Genomic DNA, 27026 nt, shown 5'->3' with positions numbered 1-27026 from the left:
AGCAAACAGGAAATAGTATGAGAGAGGAATGACAGCTATAGGGATAGGTCTGTATAATAGGGACTAGGTCTAGACAGTGGGGTATGGGAATCCCAAAAGTTGACCACATGTAGATCACAGGTAAGGTGGGCTGGGGGAAGCCCAGCCTTTTAAGATATGGTTTTCCACAGAAACAGTACAGATGCACTGCCCAATAAGACATGTGTATCCAATTAAACGGTGGGGAAGGGATGAGGGAAAGAGAAACAACTTTTGAGCCAACAGTTAGCCACTTAACTCTTCTATACAGATTTCTGGGAGGTTGTTCTTATATATTGATGGGGGACTTCTGGGGTACAAAATATTTGCTTTAATTAGTACTTCTGCAAAAGCAGCTGCCTGAGGTTAACCATACTCTTTGGCCTGCTAAAACAGTAATTATGAACTATTTTTGGTAGGTGTTCAGGTAACAGGTGAGAGAAAAAAAGAAAAGGCAGAGATCATCTGAAGCATGGTTATGTGGGTGTTAATAAATGAGTACTAACAAGTAACTTCCATCTTCTCAGTCACTAAAAGGTAAGATTTCATCAATATGAAATAGTCACTCTGGTACTATAAATATCACAGGAATAAAGTAAATTTCAAAATAGAAATTATTATAGAGATATGCCCTGTTTATCCTTTAAAATAAACAGAATTTCAAACCTGAATAAGTTAAGTCCTTTAGTAAAAGCAGACTCTATCAACTATTCTTCATAATGGTGAGTGCTTGACAGCTAAACTTTAGAATGGTACCAAATCTATTTTCAAAACTGTAATACAATATAGAAATCTGCTTGCAAACTATATATTTGTTTTGCATTTCTTAATAATTATATATTTAACATATTATTGCATTTTTTTCCCCTAATAGGTAAAATGCTTTGTCAGGTGCTTTATGTGAACAGCTGAAAAGAGAGCTAAATCAAAAACTCATTTTAACGTTGCCAGTCATTATACACAAAGGGGTTAGGTTAGTGTGACAGATCTGATAAAGATTACTGTTTTGACTACCTAATGTGTTTAACAAGATTTCTTAAAGGAGAACTAGGTCTAAGTTTCCGCTCTTCCCCTACTCATTCCCAGCTGTTGAGCTTTTTAATTATCCCTTGTAGCATGCCCTACTTACTCAAAAAGGACAAGCTAAACCTATATTCGCTCAGGCCTGCCTAGCGAATTAGAACCACCTCAGAAATAAAAGCGCCTATTTGGGAGAAAATTTAAAATGGTTTTCAGGCTCATAGATTCAGCCGAGCTTGCAGCAACCTGAACAAATTTTAGTTTTAGAAAACAGTATTATGAATTGCAAAACTATACTTTAACAAATGTTCTCTGTGCTCCTTCAGCAGAACAAAAGGGCAGGACAAGTTGATTCTTGCCCTTGTCTTCTGTATCTCTTTTGTGCAGTTGATTATTTATAAAGAGCTAGAAGGTAAAGATGCACTGTGTCATACAAAGACTTTCGCCAGTGCATCAGCTCCAGCACTGGCTATATAGCATTTGGATGGGTGGAATGCTACATCATGAATCGATTCTTCAAACTTTTTCCGATGAGCTGTGAATTCCTGGATACATGTCTTACTTTCTAGGTTCCATAAACGTATTGAACAGTCATGACCTAAAACAAAAGAAAGGGAATTGAAAGAAAAAATTATGTTGGCATGAAAATGGTTAAGGATAAACAAATAATCCATAGTTGATGTACTTACTGCCAGACATCAAGTAGAGACCATTAGGGTCGACTGCTAAACTTGTAACAGCTTCTAGATGGGCTACCATCGAGTGGATCAGTTTTCCTTTGGAAAAAGAGATTGTTACTTTCTATTAGTAACTATCCTTATCTTGAATATATGCCAGATACCATGTTATACTGATTTTTCTAGTCATCCCTCCTATGTTCTTACTGTATCAACAGCTTTCATTTTTTTATTGTTTTGACGAGTCTTGCTCTGTCACCCAGGTTATAGTACAGTGGCATCACCATAGCTCACTGCAACCTCAAACTCCTGGGCTCAAGTGATCCCCCTGCCTTAGCCTCCCAAGTAGCTGAGACTATAGGCACTTGCCACCAAACCCCTACAATTTTTTTGTTTTTAGTAGAGACAGGGTCTCACTCTTATTCAGGCTGGTCTCAAACACCTGAGCTCAAGGGATCCTCCAACCTTGGCCTCCCAGACCGCTAAGATTACAAGCCAGAGCCACCTTGCCCTGCCTCTGTATCAATAGCTTTTTCCATCAGCTAAAAGACACGTCTCCTTCCTGCCTCTAGTCATAATAATGATGAGGAATAAAAGAAGCTCAAATTTTTAAATTATACTTTTGCCTTTTAAACCACAGTGTGAAAGTCAGTAATTTCTATACAAACATACCCTCAAGTCATGTCCATTAATTAGAACATAGACATTATAAATCACTTATTTTGCATCCTTTAGCTACAGGTAAATTTTTTTTTTTTTTGAGAAAGAGCCTCAAGCTGCCCCCCTGGGTAGAGTGCCGTGGCATCACAGCTCACAGCAACCTCCAACTCCTCGGCTCAAGTGAGTCTCCTGCCTCTGCCTCCCAAGTAGCTGGGACCACAGGTGCCCGCCACAACGCCTAGCTATTTTTTTTTTTTTTTGGTTGCAGCCATCATTGTTGTTTGGCGGGCCTGGGCTGGATTCGAACCCGCCACTTTAGGTGTATGTAGCCACTTGAGCCACAGGCGCTAAGCCATAGCTACAGGTAAATTATATGGGTTGTGAGAGCAGAGTTCAAATTCACAAAGAGAAAAGACTGAGACAACAACAAAAAAGATGAAGACTTTCCTCTTTTATGTTTACATGGATGGAGCTGGAACATATCCTACTTAGTAAAGTAACTCAAGAATGGAGGAAAAAGTATTCAATCTACTCAGTACTATTATGAAACCAATTTACAATCACTCACACTTTCACATGAAAAATAGATCACAACTGTGGCCCAGGATGGAGGAGTTAGGGGGAAGATGGGGGGGTGTCAGATGGAGGAAAGGTGAATGGTGGGATCACACCTATGGTGCGATCACACCTATGGTGCACATTGCAAGGGTACATGTTGGATCTACTAAGTATAGAGTATAAATGTCTTAACACAATAGTTAAGTAAATGAGGTGAGGGATATATTAACCAGTATGATGTAAGCACTCCAAACTGTATATGAAATCAGCACACTGTACCCCGTAAATACATTAATGTATACATGATCTACCTCTTTATGATTTAATAAAAACAAATAAACAAACAAACAAAACAAAGGAATAGAAAGAAAATATGCCCACAATTTTGGTGAAAACATACAGAAAGAAATTTAAAATATTAAATGACTCATCACTAGCAGTTAAGCTAAGTGAGCAAAAGTCAACATGGGAACAAACTAATAGCAGATATTGTGGTAACTACGGCAGTAACATAGGGTGCTTTCTTTCTAGCAAAGCTCTTCATGAATTTCCTTTAGACTGGTGTAACGTAATCCAATAAAAATCAGGAAAGCCTCCATGCTCAAAGTCAAATCCATCAGGACCAAAATCATCATTATTACCACACAGAAAAGATTAGTCCATGAAATATGAATGAAATAAACCAAATGACCTGGGAGTTTCCCATCACAGCACTAGATACAAGGCTATTCAATGACTGAATTAAATACTGAATAAGTCTACTTAGTAACTGAACAATTTTAAACAATATAATGGTCATATGCCTCTACTGCTAACATTTTTCTAGTTTCCTCCAATATAATACATTAGATAACAGCAACAGATCATACTTATTGGCATTGGAATAATTTGTTCCTGGAGTCCCTAGTGATAATCTTGGCTCTAGGGCCTAAATATAGCGCCATTTACTATTTAATAAACCGAACAATTCTGTATTATATCATGAAGACTGGTCTTAGAAGATTTGAATGAATGTAAACTGAACAGGGAGACTATTTGTGTTTCCTTGCCTACTACTTGATTACAAAAGCCACCAACAGACTCAAAAATTAGCCTACTTGAAACAGGGATTTTTTTGCTTTAACATAATTAACTCTTTATAAGTTCTTACCTGTATTATTATCATAGAATTTGATATGCCTGTCTTCATGAGCAGTGATGCTGATAGGAAGAGTGGGATGACTAATGACTCTATTTATCTGGCAGGAAAAGCTGGTTGCTTAAAAAAATTAAAAAGCAACACAAATGAGTCAAAGATATTTTTGACACAAAGCAGGACTGAATACTCACCTTAGAGACTGAAAAAGTAAATTTGTTAATTTACTGGAAAAGTAAATTTGTCTTTTATTTATTCTAGGATTGTTTCCATGATGTCAATGTTGACATTGCCTGAGAAATGAGAACTGCCTGAGCTATGTTATACTGATAAATCTACAGGTATCTAAGAATAAAAATTTCCTTTCCACCACTTGCTAGGTATGGGTGTCATCTAAGGCTCAGCCTAGAGCCACTGACATTTCACATTCTACAATGTTCTGTAACATTTTTGCTATTTTAACATAAAACTCCATCATGATTTACATGGAGATATTTCTCAAATTTAAATCTCAGCTCTTTTTTTGCATACAAAGCTCTTTATCACATAATTATCATCTAAAGATAATGTGATAGTTTCTTAAGTCTTCTCTTTTTTAGTTTTCCTCACCATAATAGAAATGGTCATCATTTGATAGTACAAGGTTTGTAATCTTAAAATAGTCAATATCCTAACAGCATTTTTTGTGTACTATTTAATAGCTTTCACAGAAATCCCAATTAAATGCACAATGAAACACATAGACCACATAACATTAAGCCCCTATTATAGTGAACACACCAAGGTCCAGAGAAATCTGTGACTCCCCCAAAATCAGGAGATAAAACCAGGTAACCAAACAGTACCTATTCCGTCATCTAACTCTATCTCAAGCAGATGGCTCATGCTGATCAGACAACTCCCATTAGAAGTTCCTCCTCAGAACTTTTTACCAAAAGGAAATTGATAATTAAGAATTTAAATTTAACTAGTGGTTTTTATTAAGTTTCTTTGTGAGAAATTAGAAAAACTAATTTAAGGTACGTTAAAGTTTTAAAAAATTATATCATGTTCCAGGGAGAAGATGCCCTTATAAAATACATTACTGGGACAACTGCCAAAATTTGAATATAAACAGTAACAGTGTTGTGTCAATGTTAAACTTTCTGATTTTAAACACTGTAATATGCTATGTCAGATCATGTCTTTGTACTCAGGAATTATATGCTAGAAGATCTAGGGAAATAAGGGCATGAAGTCTCTCCTGTGGTTCAGAATCTAAAATTATACAAATATATAGAGGGCAATAAAGAAAATGTGGCAAAGTGTGCTAAATGTCTGCTAAATGTGGGTTAAAGGGTACCCCGGACTTCTTGTGTTATTTTTACACCTTTTTAGTGAGTTTAACATTATTTCAAAGAGTTAAAAATTTTTTTTGAAATCCGAGAATAGGTATCATGAATTTAACATTCACATAATAGAAAATAGACTAAAAATAATCTTATTCAATTTTCATGTTGTTCCTAGAAATATGACATCTTAAAAATAGTCTTTTTCCAATACTAGTGGCAGGTGATTACTCAGGCTGTTTTTGTTTTGTTTTGTTTTTTGCAGTTTTTGGCTGGGGCAGGGTTTGAACCCGCCACCTCCAGCATATGGCATCAGCACCCTACTCCCTTGAGCCACAGGTGCCACCCCACTCAGGCTGTTATTAAATGCAAAACAAAAAAGTCATTTGACCATGTAGGTCAAATGCTCTTCTTGGTCAGTCAGTAGTACTTTTTAAAGATAATCCTCAACAAAGAGATAACACAGTTTTAGAATCCAATCTAAGGATTTTTTTTCTCCACAGATAACACACCATCAAGTAATATCCTCAGTAAGGTCTAGCAAGAGAAAAACAATAACAATAAAAAAGAAATACTTTAAACGAAATATCTCATACATTCTGAGAGAGAAATTTCAGAGAACAGCTTCAATTACTTTGAGAGTTACTAAAAGAATACGATAGAAATCAAATCATGAAAGCAGGCCAAAAAAAGTTGTTACTGGTAACACTGTTGAAGTTTCATTACCTGATGGTAAATCAGAGAAGTTGGCAAAATGCGAAGAACCCTAGAAATGAACTGAAAGCCTAGCAGCATCAACCTAATAATGAATCTAAAATAACCCTCCAAATATTCATATTCAGCTTATGACTTATCTACTTCAACTACCTTTGATTTTATCAGTCAAATCATCATTGACATCAATGAGAAGGGTAATTTATTCTTGTTCTTACAATAAATATCCTTTTAAACTCTCTATATGAAATTCACTTTTACCCTGAAGCAAGTTTGTTCTTGAACTTTAATTTTTAAAAATCTTCTAAATTCCAGAATAGAACATAAGCAAATATAAACAGCAGTGAGGTCAACCACAGTAAGACATAATAAAAAACTAACTTAAGTTTGCTTCATATAATTCTAAAAGTAATATAACTAGTAACTGGGGAAATGTCAGGATATATTATTCAAAATGATCATCACTTATTCCAATAATGCTAAAATGCTGCCTTTGTTTCTTAGCAATCTTCTTCCAAAAATGTTTCCAGTATCAGGCAAAACATCTTACTACTTTATGGTCACATCTCTTGGGGGGAAATATGGGATTGCCTAGTTCACTCTATCCATTTTGCTCATCAGACCTGAAGTCTTAACTTGTAGCAGTCATTAAAAATCAGTTATTTGCCACTCAGATTATTCAAAGAATTGGCCAAAACCTTTGAAAGTAATTCCAGAAATGTTCATATCATTTTTAATTTGATACTGGTCTTTTATTTGACTACTGTAGCTTTAGGTCATATATTTAAATATGATTTTAAATTTACTGAGAGCTTAAAACCTATGTTTCTTGGCAAAAAAAAAAATTCTTTTTCTAATTCTATAATCTCAATTTTTATTTCCCGTCTCTCTCTTTCTACACCAAAATAGCTCAAAATTCTATCATGCCTACTTTCCCAAACAGGTCACACAGCGTATCAGAACAAAACAAAGAATAACAGATTAGAAAGGAAAAGTAAAAAAGACCAAAATGGAATGAGGGAAAATTTTGAGAGAGGAGGTGGCGAGGGGCGACAAGCGTATGGACACACAATGCACATGTATGTGTTCACATACACGTGTGTGTATACACCATACAATTACATTAAAAGCTAGTTCTCAAACTGCAACAACAGTGTATGTGGTTTTCTTTATCAACTTTGACCTAAATTGTGATTGTCATGACTGAAATTGGAAAACAGTGGTTTCAAAAGCCAAACCCCAGAAAGATTCTACACTCTCTTTATCGTCTAAAAAAACCACTTACTTCCTAACTTCCTGCATCCAACAAGAAAGCTTGGATTTTTAATTCTGAGAGCCACAATGTGATCTATATTCTAATTAGTATTGAGCTGTATCAAATTATATTATGAATATAAAATGAAATTGATAAAAATAATGGAATTATGAGAAATATGAACAAATTTTATTTTCTATTCAGAATATTGCTTTTTTCAAACAATTAATAAATTAATCATTTTCTATAAAATTAAACTTGACTTGTCTTTGCAATGGCTCAAATGTTATTTCAAATGTTAGAAATGTACATAAACTTAACCTGAATTCTGAAAACCAACTATATACCTTTCTAACTGTGTTCTGAGATTTAGAAGGCAGACCACTTTATAATGACAAGTATTCTTCATAATTGTTGACTTCAGTAGTTATGATTTTGATTACACTAAAAAATTAATCCAAACACAGCTTATTTAAAATCAGCATACATACATGTATCTAGATTTGATTCTAAAGTGAGGATGCGTTGTTGGGTTTCCATGTTAAAGATGCTTGTATATCCTTTGCTGAATGATGCTACCATATGGCTTGGGTCGCTGCTTACTAGATCCACAGAGGCAGGGATTCCCAATTCTATAAGAGAGTCAAAGAACGGCAGTTAAAGTGTCTATTTGACAATATGCTTAAAATATAGCAAAAAAAAATAATGGTGTAATTTCCTTAAGTAGTAAACAAGGCTTGCCATAAGAATAGGAATTAGCTCATAACTATTCAATGGAGATTATTTCCAATTGTTATTTATTGTTAGAGTCACGCAAATATCAAATGAAAACACATTAAAACCTAGAAATAAGCTATGATAGCTCAAGAACAAAATATTTTTATTTGCCATCTAAATAGGTAAAAGTTAAAGCTTATTTATAAACATAAAAAAATAGAATATATCAAATGAACGGTGATTTTTTTTTTCATTTTGCTCAGGAACAAGCTAATAGTTGAAAAATACATGTACTGCAGAAGATACACAAATGCTGATAAGCAGACAAAAAAAACTGCTCAACATAATTAGCCATCAATGAAATGCAAACTAAAATGAAATACCATTGCACTCCTGCCAGAATGGCTAAAATGCCAAGTATTGGTGAGGAAGTAAACAACTGGAACTCTCATACATTGCTGTTGATGGTATAAAATGGCACAACCATAAAATTTTTAGAAAAAATTTGTCAATTTCATATAAAGTAAAATGAACACTCACCTGAAAGCCCAGTAATTCTACTTCTAGGTCTCTACCTGGCTATCATAAAAATATATGAAGGTTCACAGCAACCTTGTTTATAATAGTAAAAAACTAGAAACAAGCCAAATATCCATTAGGAAATAAACAGACAAATTGTGGTTTAATGGAACACTAGTAATAAAAATTTTTTAAATTGATAACATGGAGGAATTGCAAAAACATTATGGTGAGAGCAAAAAGCCAGGTACAAAAAGAGTACATACTGTATTATTTCATACATTTGAAGCTTTAGGATACACAAAACTGATCTTTGATGAAAAAATCACAACAGTGTTGAGAATGGGGAAAAGTGATTGACTAGGAATGACATGAAAGAACTTTGGGAAGGCTAAGGAAATGTTTCTGTGTCTTGATAGCTGAATGAATTACAAGGGTATACCCACTTACCAGACTCACTGAAATGTACCCTTAAGGTTTTTGTTTTTCTTTTTTGCAGTTTTTGGCTGGGGCCTACCACCTCCAGCATATGGGGCCAGCGCCCTACTCCTTTGAGCCACAAGTGCTGCCCATAAGATTTGGTTTTTACTGTATATAAATTATATCTCAATATTACACAATTTAAAATCTGTGTGTTCTCCAAGTATTATGGTTTTAAAAATTACATGTAAGTTGGAAATTCAAACAAATACACTTTTGCTGCTTCAAAAACCTTCACTTTAAATTTAAAGAGTTTACAAGAATCATTTATTTGCTTGCTTGTTTTCAGAATAAGATGTTTTATTGAAGAGTCAGCAGAATATTTTTTTAAGTATGTACCTTGATTATCATTAAATACACTTAGAGCTGGAGCAACCTCTGTTGTATTCCATAAACGCAGAGTGCCATCTGCTGAGCAGGACAACAAACGCTGATGTGCTGCACTGTATGCCAAACCCCAGACTGCATCTGTGTGGCCAAGCAGAGGGCCTCTTAACACAGAAGGATCTGTACAAAACAGCAAAAAATGGAAAATCAGGAAAAAACCCCAAAATCATAAAGGTCCCTAGATTCCAGAGAAAGTAAACTATATAAAAGAAAGTATCCAATAACAGTATAAGATATGATGGTTAGTTTGTATTACTCTTCTGAAATGCTGCAGTAATTAAAAACAGGCTTGGAAATATGCAAATACAGGGTTTAAATTTCAAAAATCAAAATTAGACGCATATATTTTTATCCTTTAAAAAATTAGGTATTTCTTTCCCCCTTCCTTTTGTCCTTCCATAATTGTCTACACTCTTAAACAGCATGTTAAGTCTAAATCATGTGAATTTAATCTACCTTTGGAGAAATCAAATATCACACTCCCTGGGGAAGTGAAAAGAGAGACCTTCCCCTCCTCTGAAGTCCTTCAGCACTTTGGTTATACCTCTTTCTGGCCACATATCCTACTGTATGGTGAATGTTAGACCAGTTATTCCTGAAAGTATGACGTACATAATGGGCAGAAACTGACACCTTTAGGAATCCCCAAATTCCCAAATACCAGCAACTGAGATATGGAGGATGTGTATGTGGAGAAAGGGCAAGGGAGGGGGGAAGGTCACTTAGAATAGTTTCATAAAAGTCAAACTGGAAGCTTTATTAATCCTCACAATGATTTTCTGAAGTGGTACTTTTAAGATACAGATGTTAAGTCTAGAATGCCAAGGATATTACGTCTTACATCCTCTCTCAAACATACCATAAAATATTCATTAAAGACACATTATGTGTCAAGAACTATGTTTGATAAGGGAGCCAAACAGATGATATACAATTACTATCCCTTTCCTCAAAACACAATGTTAAAAATACAATAATAGTGACAGACACCAGTTACCACAAAGCATGCATAACTGGGATGAGTGACAATGTAGAGAGAGTGACACCCAGAGTGTACACATGTCCGCTAGAGAAAAAGAGAGTAAGTGTGCCTGGCAAAGAGGCAGCACCTACAAAACCCCAGAAGAAAAAATAACATGACAGCAAGAAAAATTATAAGCATTTTGGTATTAGTGGAGTGTAGAGTTTGAGGTGGGATTCCTATGATGTATTAAGGAACTTGGAAATTATCCTGAAAGTAACATGGAACCACTGAAGGGTTTCCCAGGAGCAGCAGGGTGATGTAAATATTTAATACAGTAACACTGGCTATGGTAGAGGAGACAGAGTAGAAGGAATCAAGATGAAGATAAGGGAGCTGTTTCAGTAGAATGGAAGAGTGATGATAAATACCGAAGCAAGGGGCAGTGATAACAGAGTCAGAGCAGGAAAAGTAAATTCTAGAAATATTTAGGGAGTCATTCCCCCAAAACTAGGTAATTAAATAAGTGTAGACAGCACAACAGACCAGAGAATCAAGGATAACTCTTAGATTTCTATTAATAGTTTGGGTAATTCCGGCAGTGCCACCAACTAAAACAGAATGTACCAGAGAAGAAACACAGAACACGCTGGGATTTACAGACCATGAGACAGCCGCTTTGAAATTTCCTGTAGGCAGTCTCAAGCTTAAAGTGTATGAGTCAATAGCATATAAAACCATAAAAGTGAATTAAATCTCCCAAGAAAAGTTTGTACAATGCAAGGAATGAGTTAGGGTCTCTGTGTTGATAAATGCCAACATTTAAAATCAAGAAAAGAAAGGAGTTCATGAAGGATAGGGACATAGTCACGAAGAATAAAAATCCCAACAGAATAGACAGATTTCAGAAAGGATGAAGTTGTTAACAATCTCAGGTTCAGTGAGTAAAATAAGGATTGTAAAATGCCCCCAGATCAGGCAATTAGGAAGTCATTGACAATCTTGTTATGTTTAAATGATGTAACCAGAAGCCAGAATGCAGAGAGGGATAACACACAGAGAATGAAAGTGGAACTAGTAAGTAGTTATGTTTTCTAGACAACATCATCAAAGAAACACATACGAGGAGACAAAAAGAGAGTAAAGAGAAGCCAAAGAGGAAAATGAAGTCAAAGTACAGGCTTTTCATTGTCCAGGATGAAATTACCTGGATTTACTTACATGCTGAGGGGACAGAGAGAGAGCAAAGAGTCCCAACTACTCAGGAGGTTGAGGCAAGAGAATCACTTGAACCCAAAAGTTTGAGGTTGCTGTAAGCTATGCCACCATAGGACTCTACCCAGAGAGACAGACTGAGACCCTGTCTCCCTAAACGGGGGAGGGAACTCCCAGTTGGTCCTCTGGGAGAAAGGGAGAGGAAGTAAGGAAAAGCATGAAACAGCTAAATTCGTGAGAAGTTACCCTTCACAGAATATTTGTTTAATGCTTATTAAATGTTGGGGAAAATTTTTGTTTATTGAATTTCTTATATTAGATTTGGTGGAAAGATGAATCTAAAGAGATAATGAAAGTAGAATGTTTTATGACAAATAAAGACACTTCAACCATTCTAGAACTTAAGGTGAAACCAAAATAGCTAATTCCTAGTTTTTACAAGGGAATTTTTGGTAATATCTAGTGATACATTATAATGTGGATTTATGACTTACAGTACTGCTCCCGAGACTAAAGGGTACTTCTTAACTTTTGAGGCCTTTAAAGTATTTTGGTGTAATGGACTTTAAAAGTTATTAGCTGGTACATCCCTCTAATAATTGATCAAGGGAATGATGCCAACATTCATTTTTAAAACAGTGATGAAATATGATTACAGGTAAGTAACAATGTATTAAGTACTATAAAGATACCTAAATTGAAGAAAACAATTGTTAATCAAATGTTAATCAGGCTCAGCGCCCATAGCTCAAGTAGCTAAGGCTCCAGCCACATACACCAGAGCTCGCAGGTTCAAATCCAGCCCAGGCCTGCCAAACAACAATGATAACTACAACCAAAAAATAGCCAGGTGCTGTGGCAGGTGCCTGTAGTTCCAGCTACTTGGGAGGCTAAGGCAAGAAAATTTACTTAAGCCCAGGAATTGGAGGTTGCTGTGAGCTATGATGCCATGGCACTCTACCTAGGGTGACAGCCTGAGGTGCTGCCTCAAAAAAACAAACAAATGTTAATCAGCATTTCCAATCAATGAAATTTCAAGGGTGGGGATAGGAACTGTTTTCTCATGAAGACCTTTTTAACATAAAGATGTGGTTCTCTTTTACATAATTTTAAAAATATTTGATCTTATCCTTATAAATACTATAACAAAATGTGTAGAAAGAAAACATTTTATTCTTTCAAATTTTGAGGAATTACATACCATAAGAGTCATAGGGATCGATGTTAGGATTAGTGGTATTCCAGCCCTGGATCAATCCATCAGTACCACCACTATAACACTGCTCACCATTGCTACTCATTACCACACAAAGCACTGGACCTCTGGGAGATTATTAAAAAAAAAAATCAATTGCAGTCCCGAAATCAATCTGATAATATGACTTGTTAAAAATAAGAATGTTCAATTACTCAAATGGTTTTCTATTTTTCTGCTTTTTGTAATGAGTAAAACTATAGGTACTTTTGTGTGAAAGCATTGTTTATCTTCTTCTGCTAAATCATGAGTTGGCCTGCAGACCAAACCCAGTGGTCAGTGTCTATATAGTGTTTAAGCTAGGAATAGCTTCTATATTTTTACAGGGTTGTAAAACAAAACAAAACAAAAAATGAGAATATGTAACAGAAAGTATACAGCCTGCAAAGCCTAAAATATTTTAAAGCCTAAAAGCCTATAGACTTTTACTGTCTGACTCTATATAAAAAACATACCTATCTCTATGCTAAGTCAAGTGAACAGACACATTCCTTAAGCTTATATGGAAACAAGATAAACATGCAGTATGTGAGCACAATAAAAAATCTTAAAAAACTCTTGTTAAGGGAAAAAAGGTCAGAATTTCTAATATGTAAACCTAATTGCCTCAACTTTAAGAGAGAGCTATACATCATTTAAAGATCATGCAAATAAAAATTTAAGGAAGGATTCCTACTTGGCAGTGACAAACTTGTTTACAGTATTATATTACATACCAGTTTCTTTTGCATTTACCAAAAAAACTAATAAATAAAAAAATACATAACAAAAATATACAAGTAAATGCAATATATCATAATTAGGTTATTTTACAATGATGTTGTTTTAAATAAATAAAATGCATATACTTACTTATGGGCTCTGAATGTATAGATAGGCTCTACATCAAGAGACGTACTCCTAAATCAGACAAAGAAGACTTTTACCACTCTAAGTTTCAGTAGTGAACACTATATAATTGAATATAAACCATAAAATTGCCTTTAGAAATACAAACATTATGGTAACATAACATTCTCAACTATAGGACACATAAAACAGCTTACTTAACATCAATCACGTTTTCATAGTATCAAGAAAACAAGACCCTTGTTTAGTAATAATATGCTGTCAATAGTGGTTTTAGCAATGTTAGAATTTATTTGACTAAAGGAAGAGACAGCATCACTCAAGAGAAGCAAAGTGGGCTTTGAGGGGATAAGTTTCTGAATCCAATTTCCAGTTCTGTTATTAACAGGCTAACTTTAGACAAGTTATTTTATCTTACAGAATTTCAGACTCCTGTTTTATTCACAGATTAAAGAAACTCTACTATCAAAAAAATAGCCCAGGACCAAACCATATATACATCAGGACTTCAACAAATGGTACTTTAACTTCCTTGCCTTTCCATGAATGTTAATATGTCTATCTTTCATATTGCACAAACCGCTCAAGACTTCAGTTTATTACATAGAACATTATATTTAGTTATAAACATTATAACTAAACTAACACTGGCCATAACTGTCAATAGACACTGGATTTAAAATCAAGTACTTACCATTTTCTACATTGTATTGAAGTTATTTATAGGCATGTTATCGCCCTTCAAGTCATTACCAAGTTTTAAATTCAAAGGTAAACATACTACTGTTGTTACCACCACCAAGAAACTTGTTTTAATATCTTTCTAAATTTTAATAAAGGATATATGATGAGAAATTCACATCTCTAGCCTAATGTGATTGTGATAGAACTGTAACTAGCACATGTGGCCAAACAGAAAGATAAAAGGCACAATGTCGGCAGGGCACAGTGGCTCATGCCCATAATTCTAGCACTCTAGGAGGCTGAGGCTGGTGGACCGCCTGAGCTCAGGAGTTTGAGGTTTAGTGAGACCTCCTCCCTACTAAAAATAGAGAAACTAGCCAGGCCTTGTGGCAGGTGGCTGTAGTCCCAGTCACTGGGGAGGCTGAGGCAAGAGGATTGCTTGACCCCGGGAATTTGAGGTTGCTGTGAGCTATGATGCCTTGGCACTCTACCCAGGGTGCCAGTGAGACTCTGTCTCAAAGAAAAAAAAAAGGCACAATGTATAAACTGGATATAAATTTTCTCTGTTGAACATAACTGATCCATGTGAAGGTCCAATTCGGTTTATGCAAAATCAGGTCGATCTGATGATAAATTAATTATTTTATCTGCCCTCTTTATGATTCACAGCATGAATGCCTCTGATCTCTTTTAAACTGGGCAACAAATTTTCTCTACCAGTAGTAAAATTTATGTAACCTCCTCCAGTTGATGTTAAGTTATACTCTTATAATAACAGAAGTGCTGGCACTGGAAAAGGGCCTTTGTTAGCACATGCTGGTTCTGAAACATTCGACCAAGGAAGGAAGGGAGCTCCAATAAGGACCCAAACTAATAGGATGATGTTTAGCTATGCAACTGACTAAGGATTTATCTGTATTAACTTATGTCTATCCATGCTTAGGCAGCAACCAAAAGGCCAAAGCTAGCACCAGCAATTAAATGATGACAACAATAGCACCTTTCAGTCTAAGACACATTGGTGGTATGGAAAGTACCTGAAGGCTCAAGGCCAAAATAAAAGACAAAAGAGAGGTTCTCCACCCTTCCTAATCAGCCTTTCCTCTCCTCCACCCTGTAATCCAAACCTAGTAAACAACAGAGGCAGGATAGGGGTGGATTGATTATTTTGAACATAATAATTGTATGTAAGAATACTAGAAAGAAAAATAGGAGAAACTTTTGGTATAGGTAAGGGGCTCCCCAAACATGACAGCCATTTCAACACTTGCATGTATAAGGACTATAAATGAGCATTCACAAACCTTGGGGAGGCTGAGGCTGGTGGACAATACCATATCTTTCTAAGTGGTCAGTTTTCCAATCTAACATTAGATTGTATAAAGGGAAAAACACTCTAAATTACGTGATGAGGTAAAGAAGAAAAAACAAGAAGAAATATTTGGGAAATTCAGTAGCAAGAATAACATTTGTAATTTTTGTGCTGAAAAGCTGTTAATTAAACTATTCAAATAATGTTAAAATAGAATATTCTCACTTTTTGGCTGGGGCTGTTTTCTGCAAATTCCACATTTTTAATGTGTGGTCCTCTGATGCTGTAATCAAAACAGGCTCAATGGGGTGAAAAGCAAGGGCTCTGATGCCATCGAAGTGACTTCTTAATGTAAACTTAGGGTTCCATGTCTTCCTCAATGCATCTTTATTGTTTGCTATCTATTAAAGAAACAAAACAGAGATACCTACACATTCAGTTAAGGACAGAGAAAAAGCCCCCGAATTCCAACATTAATTTTTGCTGATCTGTCATTAAACCACCACATTTTATAATTTTCAAAACAATATAATTTTTTAAAATATAAATACCAAACCAAGAGGCAAAATTAGCAATATGCCAGCAGTAATTTTCTTGAAGAAATATGAAAGGTATAATAACAACATAATTCAATATAAAAAGTGAATCAAATAATAATGTAAACTAGATATTCACTAGGTGCTAAAATACCAAGTAGCGTATGGACAGTGTGACTTTGGGTAAGACCTGAAAAACTAAGTTATCTTTAAACTGTTAACATTTTAGAATATGATCATACTTTTAAGATTTTCAATATTTTCTAATAGGAGCTAAATTTTCTACATCAAACTAGAAATAAAGTTTACAAACTGGAAACAGAAAATGTTAAAAATGAAGAGATGATCAGATATTATAAAGAATACATTCCATTGGTTAAAAAAAACCAAAACACTTTTAAGTTCTTTCTCTCCAAGGTAATTCTAGTTCAACAAGTAGAAAAATACACTGTTTTTTTCCATTTCAACTAACAAGTAAGCTAAAAGAGGTAGCTGGTATTTAACTTTAAGTGAGCACCGCATATGAACTGAACTCTTCATACTCCAAGGCTAGCAATCACCCAAGGTTTAAACAAGAGTGGCAAAATACAGTAATGTTATATAACTACATTTCAGTCAACAATGGACCACATACATACGTACGATGTTGATCACATAAGACTGTAACAAAGCTGAAAAATATCATCCAGTGATGCTGCAGCTGTGTGTTTGTGTTGATGCTAGTGTAAAGAAACCTACTGTGCTGCTAGTCATGAAAGTTGAGCATACAAAATTATATATAGTACATAGTACTGGATAATGATAATCAACAACTATGTACTGGTTTGGTATGTACCATACTATACTTTATATCTTTAGAGTATATTTCTTCTGCTTATTAAAAAAAATCAACTGTAAAACAGCCCCAGGCAGGTCCTTCCAGAGATATTTCAGAAAAAGGCACTGATATCAAGGAGATGATGGCTCCATGCATATTATTATCCCTGAAGACTTTACAGTAGGATAAGATGTGGAGATGGAAGACAGCAATATTAATTAATGACCATGATCCTATACAGCCTTGGCTAAAGTGTGTGTTTGTATCTTAGCTTTTAACAAAAAGTAAAAAAGTAAAAATTTATTATTGAAGAAAACTTTTAAAATAAACTCAGTGTGCCCAAAGTAGTGTGCAGGCTTTCACATTCATGCATCACTCACTCACTGACTCACCTGCACAACTTCTACTCCTGAAAGCTCCATTCTGGTAAGTGCCCTAGATTGGCATATCATTTTATATCTTTTGTGTTGTATTTTTACTATACTGTTTCTGTGTTTAGTTATGTTTAGATACACAAATACATAGCATTACAATTACCTACAGTACTCAGTACTATAACATGCTCAACAGGATTTTAGCCTGGAAACAATAGGTTATAGATTGTAAAACGCTGACATGTAGTAGGTTATACCATCTAGGTTTATGTAAGTCTAGAGAAGGGGTCCTCAAACTTTTTAAACAGGTGGCCAGTTCACTGTCCCTCAGACCGTTGGAGGGCCGGACTGTGGGCCCCTGGACAAGTCAGCTGCTAAGCAGGACAGGCAGTGGTGGCAAAAACCCCCTGCAGGCTGAATAAAATGTCCTAGGCCGGCTGCACATGGCCTGTGGGGCTGTGAGGATGCCTGTTCTCGAGGATATTCACACAACAATGAAATTGCCTAATGATGCATTTCCTAGACAATATCCCCATTGTTAAGCAACACATGAGAGTATTGGTAAAAGGCAGGAGAAATATTACCATATTTATAACAAAAATACAGCAATACAATAGCTGGCTATACTGAGCATTGTCCATTATTCTGAACATTATTCAAAATACTTTCTGTGTATTAACTGACTTAATCCTCCGGGTAACTATGAAATAGGAGGTTCTTGCCTAAAGAACCCTGCTAGTACATAAAAGGACTTAGAATCAAACCCAAGTAGTCTGGACTTGGGGGGTCAATATAAACAATAATGCAGAACCCAGAAGTTTAAAAATCTGCAGAAAAAATTGGATAGAACACAATTAGAGTGATAAAGAAAACATAAAACATATCATGTAAGGAACTACTATACGAACTGGGGCTGGTTATCCTGAATCTTGTCTGCTTTTATTAAATACCTGAAAGGTTTTTGTATGTAAGAACAATCAGAGTCCTTGTGAATGTTTTAATGCGGTAGACAGCCACAAATATGGTTCCCAGTCAGCTCCATCTCCTTATACTTAAATACACACAGTGTTGGGTTGGTCTCGTGACCAATGGCATATGGAAGTGATAACAAGTTACTTCCAAAATTAGGTTATAAAACCTGCTATCTGAGCATTATCTTTTTTATCTGAACATTATCTCTTTTCATGTACACTCACATTGGGGATAGCCAGCTGCCATGTTGGGAAGTCTATGGAGAGAGCCATGTAGTAAGGAACAACAGTCTCCAGTCAATAACCAGCAAAGAATCAGAGTTTTCCAATAACTGCGTGAGAAGCTTGAAAGCAGACCCTCCCTAAGTTTAGTCTTCATGTAAAACTGCAGCATTTGCCCAACATCTTGACTAAAGCTATATACATTAAGATCTGAAGCCAGAATCACATAGCTAAGCTGCTCCCAGATTTCTGATCCATAGAAATGAGAAGATTATAAATGTTTTTGTTTTAAGCTGTTAAATTTCAGCATAATTGTTATGCAGCAACAGATTACTAATATGCTTAATAAAATGAAGAACTACTATTGAAAACACAGTGACAGACTTAATACCAAGTTTTCTAACATTTAAGAGCTATGAAAAAAGAATGAGTTTTTTCTAGAGAAAAAAGAATCATTAAATACTAGATGGGGCAGTGCCTGTGGCTCAGGAAGTAGGGTGCTGGCCCCATATACTGGGGGTGACGGGTTCAAGCCCGGCCCTAGCCAAAGAATGCAAAAAAAAAAAAAAAAAGTACTAGATAAACTTTCTGTGGGGTTAGTATGGAGATAACTGAAGTACCTAGTGGGAACTTCTGCCCCTACCATGACGAACTAGGTAATGTGGAGCACCTCTGCACAAGGACAGGAAGAAAAACAGATATTTTTTTTTTTTAAATTAAAAACTAGTGAAAAAAAACCAGGCCAAGATCCAGGAGAAGGCAGAAGCCTAAAAAGCTAGGCTCAATATTTAGGGTGGTTTTTCCCCAGATAGTGTTTACTGATTCCAGAGGGAACAGCTGAGAACCTGAGCAATACTTGTGACAGCTCTACAGTGCCACAGAGATACAAATTGATGTTGAAGACCTGCCAAGAGAGTGAGGCTAAGTGAACCACTTTGCTCTGAGTTGTGATTTCAAAGAGTTTCGTGCTAGACATAAAGGTGAACTAGAAGAAGCCAGACCCTTGAATGGGACTGTAGATCAGCTTTAGGTCATCTTAAAAATTAAAAATGGAATGAAGTCATCCCAGATTTCTAACAGCTGCAAATATCTAAGAAAAACAAATTAAAATACATTCTCTGGAGGAAGATATCATCCCAGGTCTGAAGTTATTTCTATAGACAACTTTCTAATACAGTTATCTGAACATGGAAAATTATCAAGCACATAAGGAGGGAAGACGATATAGATCAAAATAAACAGAACTAACATATAATAGCAACGGAACTATAGAGTCTCCCACTCAACTTTAATATACCCATGTTTACTATGTTCAAGAAGATAAAAGACTAGAAATTTTGAAAAAATTTCATGAATAAAAATAAATATTCTGGAAACAAAAGCTAGAAAACCTCATTAGGTATGTTTAACAACAGATTATAAATTACTGAAGAGAAGTTAAGTGAACTGAAAGATGGGTCGCAAAAAAATAAAGAAAAGGATTAGAAGATGGAAATTACAAAAACAAAATCTAATATACATATAATTAAGTTCCAGAAAGAGAGAGATAGGCGCAAAAGCAGTATGTGAAGAAAAATGGCCGAGAACTTTATAAAACTAATGAAAACATATTAAGCCAAGAAAATTTAAGAATTTCAAGAAAGCTAAAAAGAAAGGAAACCAAACCTTGGCTGAAAATGAAGACAGATAATATTAGAGAAAAAAACTCAGATTACCATTAAATGACCAACAACAAAAATGACTGTTGCCTTTAGCAGAAAAAAATACATTAATATGTTTAGACTGAAAAAGAAAATACCTCTCCCAACTGAGATTCAATGTGCAATAATGAAATAACAGTTAACCCACTCAGGCTACATAAAGAAATTTAAGAAAATCAGAAACTGAGAGAACTAATTAGGCACTGGTAGACTTTCACTAAGGAAATATTGAATTGTTCTTAGAGGGAAAGTTATCACAGTCAGACACAAAAGAATGAAAAGAAGCAAAATGTATAAAATAATAAGTAATATAAAATGTAAAGTAAATAATCCTAAGTGTAAGAGATAAATATATTTATAAATATTAATAAAAATCACATATTGATAGGGTGGAAGTTAACAGTATCCTATGGTCATTGCATAGATCTTGATAAAAATATATGTGATAATCTCTAAGATAGCCATTAAAGGAGTAACAAAAGAAAAAGTAAGTAGGGGGGAGGTGGAGCAAGTTGGCAGATTAGAAACAGCTCCGTACTAGCCACTCATGATGAGACAGGGGAACTAGAACTCCAGCCATTTCTGGCTAGGGGAACTTATGCAGGGACATCACTCCGGGCACAGTGAAGCACTGGTGGACTCATGAGCCAGCAAGGAGTGGAGGAGAGCTGACACAGAAGGCAAGTGCTTGCATACAGGCAGGGATTGGCCACCAGCCCTGATGTGGTCTGCTAACAGGAAAGGGTTGTCCTACAGTTTATTGATTTTCGATTAAACAGGTCCAGCAAGCAATTTAAACTGCTTTAAAAAATGAGGGGACTTGAACAGTGTTCAATGATAAGATTGAACACCAAGTGGGATGGATCTCTCGTCAGTTTGGCTGCTAACTGGGCGCTGCCACTGTGACAAGGTCACACTGGAAGAACAGTTCAGTGTCCTAGTGCACAGTCAGCTCTGGTGCACTTGCTGATCTCAGGCAACCATTGCTGGGTTGAGCTGAGTGAACCCTGCACCCCTAGAAAGACCATGCTGTTGTCAGGGGACACTGTTTGATGTGCCTCCTAAGGAAACTGATGAGAGCTTTAGGACCGCAATCATGTGGGAACTGAATGCTGACGAAGTAAGCCCTGACTGAAGGTAAATATGTCAGGAAGATAGGACCCAATCTTCTCTGCAACTAGAAAGAGGCTTCCAGCTGCCATTTTTTTATATAGCAAAAGCAGTGTGTGTGTTCTCTAACACCATAGTGCTACCTGGCATCAAGGCTATATATGTGTGAATATAAATATATGTATATACATAAATGTGTACATATGTAAATGCATATGTACATGTACATACACACATATATATGCACACACACACATTATACATATACAGAATGGCTAAAAGTTCGCGTGTAATTTTAAAATGTGCAATTTAAAATTGCACATTAACTTTATGGACCCCTTGTATATGTATTTCTTCCATTTTTTGCTCCTTTTCACAATTTTTTGTAGTTTTTTTCTCATTTGTTGTTGGGGTGCTTGTTTTTGATTTTGTTTCTTCTTGTCTGGTTGTAATTTTACCTTTTCATCTTTTTTTTTTTTTAAAGGTATTTATTTTATTTTTTGAGACATAGCCTCAGGCTGTCACCCTGGGTAGAGTGCCCTGGCATCACAACTCACAGCAACCTCCAACTCCTGGGGCTCAAGAAATTCTCTTGCCTCCGCCTCCCAAGTAGGGGGAGGGACTACAGGTTCCCACCACAACACCTGGCTATTTTTTGGTTACAGCCATCGTTGTTGTGTGGCGGGCCTGGGCTGGATTCAAACCCACCAGCTCAGGTATATGTGGTTGGCGCCTTAGCCGCTTGAGACACAGGTGCCTTTATCTTTTCATTTTTATTTTCGTCCATAGCATCAGCTCCTCCATTTTTGTTATGATTTTTCAGCCCTTTTTACTCTTTCCTCCTTTTTTATTTCTCTCTCTTTTGGTAAAGATTTTTCTACTTTTCTCATCTTTCCCACATGAATTTTCCATAGAACATCTAAGATATCCCCCATTTTTTTTTATCTTTTATAATTATACTTTTAATTTTCTTTATGTATTTTTAATTATTTCTCTTCCTTTTCTCTGAGTGCTGCAGGGTCATGGCACTGGTCTGGCTGAGGGGGTCACGAGCTCATAGTCTAGGGTATCCTTCTAGCTTTGGCCTTTGGAAACATAATATTGGTAGGTCCCCACTGTGACATACAACTAGTATTTTTTTTCTCTTCTTTTTCTTCCATATTTGGTGGAGGTAGGGGTCTTGCTTTTGCCCAGCTAGTAAGGAGCTCCTTACTTAAAGGGACTCACCCAGCCCAGCCCCCCAAAGCCCTAGATTTGCAGGTGTAGTCATAGCACCCTGCCAAGCACCACCATTTTCCTATCTCTATTTTCCTCTGTCCTTCTCTCCTTCTTTCCAATTCTTTTCTTTTACCAACTCCCTTTTTTTAATCTTTTTCTTTTTCTTTTCTTTCTCCCTTAGTACTCTATCCTTCTCTTCCTTTTGGCCTTATACCACTTCAATATCTAAGCTCCAAGATAAGGTAATTTAAAGCAAAAGAGACAGTGAGAAGGAAAAAGTAGGGGAAGGAAGTAAACAAGAAGAAAACACACATAAGTAGGAAGCAACAGAAAAATTCTGGCGACCTGAAAAACCAAAACAGAGCAACCCCTCCGCCCCCAGGTACCAAGAGGCAGCTACCACAGAGGATTCCATCTATAAAAAATTAATGGAAATGACAGAGGGAAACTTAAAATATGGATGGTAAAGCCAATAAGGAGAAAGTAAAAAAACAGAACCAAAAATGGATGAAAAATATGAAGAATACAGAAAGGACATGGTGGAGCTTAAGGAATTGAAGGAGTGAATCAAGGAACTTAAAGATGCAGTGGAAAGTATTAATAACAGATTTGACCGTGGAGAAGGAAGAATCTCAGAGCTAGAGGATAAAGCTCTTGAACTAACCCAGTCTACTAAAGAGGCAGATGAGAGAAAAGGCAGAAAATTTGTCCAGAGAATTATGGGACTTCATGAAGCATTCAAACATACAAATTATAGGTATTGACAAAGGGGAAGAAGAATGTCCCAATAAAATGGAAGCCCTAGTGGAGGATTTCATAAATGACAATTCCCCAAGTTTCAATGGCACAAGCCATTCATATGCTGTCTTCAGGAAATACATCTAACCTTGAAGGAAAAAACAGGCTCAGGGTAAAGGGATGAAAAACAGTATTTCAGACAAATGGAAATCAGAAGAAAGGAAGGGTTGGAATCCTATTTTCAGATACAAGTGTTTTTAAAGCAACTAAAGAAAGATACACAAGGTCATTTCATTCTGGTCAAGGGACTAATACAACAAGAGGACATTTCAATTCTAAGTATTTATGCACCCACCTTAAATGTTCCCACATTTATAAAACAGACATTGATTGGTCTGAGAAATATGATTTCACACAACATCATAATAGCTGGGGAATTGAACACAGCTCTGACAGAACTGGACAGATCTATTAAACAAAAATACAAAGGACTTAAATGCAATGATAGAACAAATGGGTTCAATCGAGATATACAGAACACACCATCTGAAAGCTAAAGAATATATGTTATTTTTGTCAGCCCACAGAACATGCTCCAAAACAGATCATATCCCAAGATACAAACCAAACCTCAAAAAAATTAAAAGAATTGAAATTATATCTTGTACCTTCTTAGAACACAAGAGAATAAAGGTGGAACCCAACTCCAACAAAAATTTTCATCCCCACACAAGGACATGAAAATTAAACTACTGCTGAATGAATCAAGTCAAGTAGGAAATAAAGAAGGAAATTGTTAAATTCCTTAAACATAATGACAATGAAACTACAAGTTACCAAAACCTGTGGGAAACTGCAAAAGCAGTCCTAAGGGGAAAATTTATCACATTAGATGCAGAAAAAGCATTTGATAAAAATCAGCATCTTCTTCTAATAAGAACAATTAAGAAAACAGACAAAGGTGGTACGTTTCTTAAAATGATTGAAGCTATCCATAGCAAAACCACAGCTAATATCCTACTGAAGGTAGGAACACTAAAAGCTTTTCCACTTAGAACCAGAACCAGAAAAGGATGTCTTCTATCACCACTACTATTCAACATAGTTCTGGAAGTTCTAGCTAATGCAATCAGGCAAGAGAAGGATATAAAGTGCATCCAAATGGGAGCAGAGGAGGTCAAACTCTCGCTCTTTGCCAATGATATGATCTTAGAGAACCCCAGAGACTCAACCACAAGACTCCTGGAACTAAACAAGAACAATAGTAACATCTCAGGGTATAAAATCAATGTCCACAAATCAGTAGCCTTTGCATATGCCAACAACAGCCAAGTTGAGAAGGTAATCAAAGACACAATTCCCTTCACAGTAGCTTCAAAGAAAATGAAATAGCTAGGGATTTACCTAACAAAAGAGGGGAATGACCTCTACAAAGAGAATTATGAAACCCTAAGAAAAGAAATAACAGAAGATATTAACAAATGGAAGAGCATACCATGCTCCTGGCTGGGAAGAATCAACATTGTTAAAATGTCTATGCTAGCCAAAGTAATCTACCAATTCACAATTCCCATTAAAGTACCAACATCATACTTTGAAGAACTGGAAAAAATAGTTCTTTGTTTCGTATGGAACCAGACAAAAAATCATTTAGCTAAGGCAATTGTTAGTAATAAAAACAAAGCCAGAGGCATCATGCTATCAGACTTTAGACTATATTACAAGTCCACAGTAATCAAAACAGTATGGTATTGTCATAAAAATAGAGACAGAGACATATGGAACAGAATAGAAAACTAAGAGATAAAGCCAGTCTTTTATAGCCATCTGATCTTTCATAACCCAAATAAAAACAAACACTGTTTGGCTGGGTGGTGCCTATGGTTCAGTGGGCAGGGCGCCAGCCCCATATACTGAGGGTGGTGGGTTCAAACCCAGCCCTGGCCAAACTGCAACAACAACAATAAACAAATAGCCAGGCATTGTGGCTGGTGCCTGTAGTCCCAGCTACCCGGGAGGCAGAGCAAGGGAATTGCTGAAGCCCAGGAGTTGGAGGTTGCTGTGACCTGTGTGATGCCATGGCACTCTACTGTGGGAGATAAAGTAAAACTCTGTCTCTATCAAAAAAAGAAGAAGAAGAAATAGTGCTGGAAGAAGTGGATAATCACGTTAACAGTTTGAAACTGGACCTGCATGTTTCACCACTTACAAAAATTGACTCAAGATGGATAAAAGATTTAAATCTAACACATGAAATGATAAAAAATCATGGAAGAAAGCCTGGGTAAAACTCTTGAGAATATCAGCCTGGGGTAAGATTCTATGATGAAGACTTTTGTGGCAACTGCAACAAAAAAATAAACAAGTGGGACTTAATGAAGTTGAAAAGCTTTTGCACAGATAAGGACACGACAATTAAAGCAAACAGACAACCTTTAGAATGGGAAAAAATATTGCATGTTACAAATCTGACAAAGGCTTGATAATTAGGATCTATATAGAATTCAAAACAAAAAAGGAGTAAACAATCCTATCTCTCACTGAGCAAGAGACATGAACAGAACTTTCTCTGAGGGAACACCGAGGAATGGCTAATAAACATATGAAAAAATGCTCATTGTCTCTAATCATTAGAGAAATGCAAACAAAAACCACCCTGAGATATCACCTAACACCAGTTAAGGTTAGCCCACATAACAATGTTCCAAAGTTGTGGATGCTTGTGTGAGTGTGGAGAGAGGAACACTTTTACACTGTTGGTGAGACTGCAAACTAATACAGCCTCTTTGTAAATAAGTATGGAGACTCCTCAAAAAACTCAAATTAGACCTCCAGTTTGACCCCACAGTCCTACTACTAGGCATCTACCCAGAAGAAAAAAAAATCCTTTTATTACAAGGACATTTGCACTAGTTTGTTCATCTCAGCTCTGTTTACAATTGCCAAGATGTGGAAACAACCTAAATGCCCATCAACTTAGGAATGCATTAACAAACTGTTATATATGTATACCACAGAATACTATTTAGCCATAAAAAATGATGGAGACTTAACCTGTATTGACATGGATGAGTTGAAAAAATTCTTCTTAGTAAAGTATCACAAGAATGGAAAAGCAAATATCCAATGTACTCAATACTAATATAAAGCCAATAAATGATCTAATACATGCCCACACAGAAGTAAAACTCTATGCAATTCAAGTTAGGGGAAGGAGGAATGGAGGGGAAATGGGGAAGGGGGAATTGGTTTGCTCTCACTTAATGAGCACAATGTAAGGGTTTAAGGCACACCTTTTTGGTGTGGGACACAACTATAAGATGAACTCTACCTAACAAATTCAAATATTATGAACTGTTTGTATCCTCATATTAAGCTGAAATTTTTAAAAAAGAGTATCAAAAGACTGAATCAACTCCAAATAGTAAACGGGTACAGGATGAATAACAAGAAAATCAAAGGTCAGGTGTGGTGGCTCACTCTGTAATCCTAGCACTCTGGGAGGCTGAGGCAGATGGACTGCCTGAGCTCACGAGTTGGAGATAAGCCTGAGCAAGTGTGAGACCTCATCTCTAAAAATAACTTGCTGTTGTGGC

At 36.0% G+C, this 27026-nt stretch overlaps 1 protein-coding gene across 1 annotated transcript in view; it reads right to left on the bottom strand.

Moving 5' to 3' along the window:
• Window positions 1–331: 331 nt before the first annotated feature.
• STRN (striatin) overlaps window positions 332–27026 on the bottom strand; it is a 108546-nt gene continuing 81851 nt past the window's right edge. The window contains exons 11-18 of the mRNA XM_003795689.3: window positions 15970–16145; window positions 13752–13799; window positions 12846–12967; window positions 9421–9588; window positions 7857–7997; window positions 4084–4191; window positions 1728–1814; window positions 332–1636 (exon numbers count right to left, since the gene is read on the bottom strand). Of these exons, the coding sequence (XP_003795737.1) occupies window positions 1467–1636; window positions 1728–1814; window positions 4084–4191; window positions 7857–7997; window positions 9421–9588; window positions 12846–12967; window positions 13752–13799; window positions 15970–16145 (1020 nt within the window). The 3' untranslated portion in view covers window positions 332–1466. The remainder of the gene's footprint in view (window positions 1637–1727; window positions 1815–4083; window positions 4192–7856; window positions 7998–9420; window positions 9589–12845; window positions 12968–13751; window positions 13800–15969; window positions 16146–27026) is intronic.

The sequence above is a fragment of the Otolemur garnettii genome, unplaced genomic scaffold (genome assembly GCF_000181295.1).
Source record: "Otolemur garnettii isolate 467f Iridium unplaced genomic scaffold, OtoGar3 scaffold00095, whole genome shotgun sequence".
NCBI classification, from domain to species: domain Eukaryota; kingdom Metazoa; phylum Chordata; class Mammalia; order Primates; family Galagidae; genus Otolemur; species Otolemur garnettii.
Note: the sequence above shows the minus strand (reverse complement) of the source record. Positions and strands in the feature narration are given on the sequence as shown.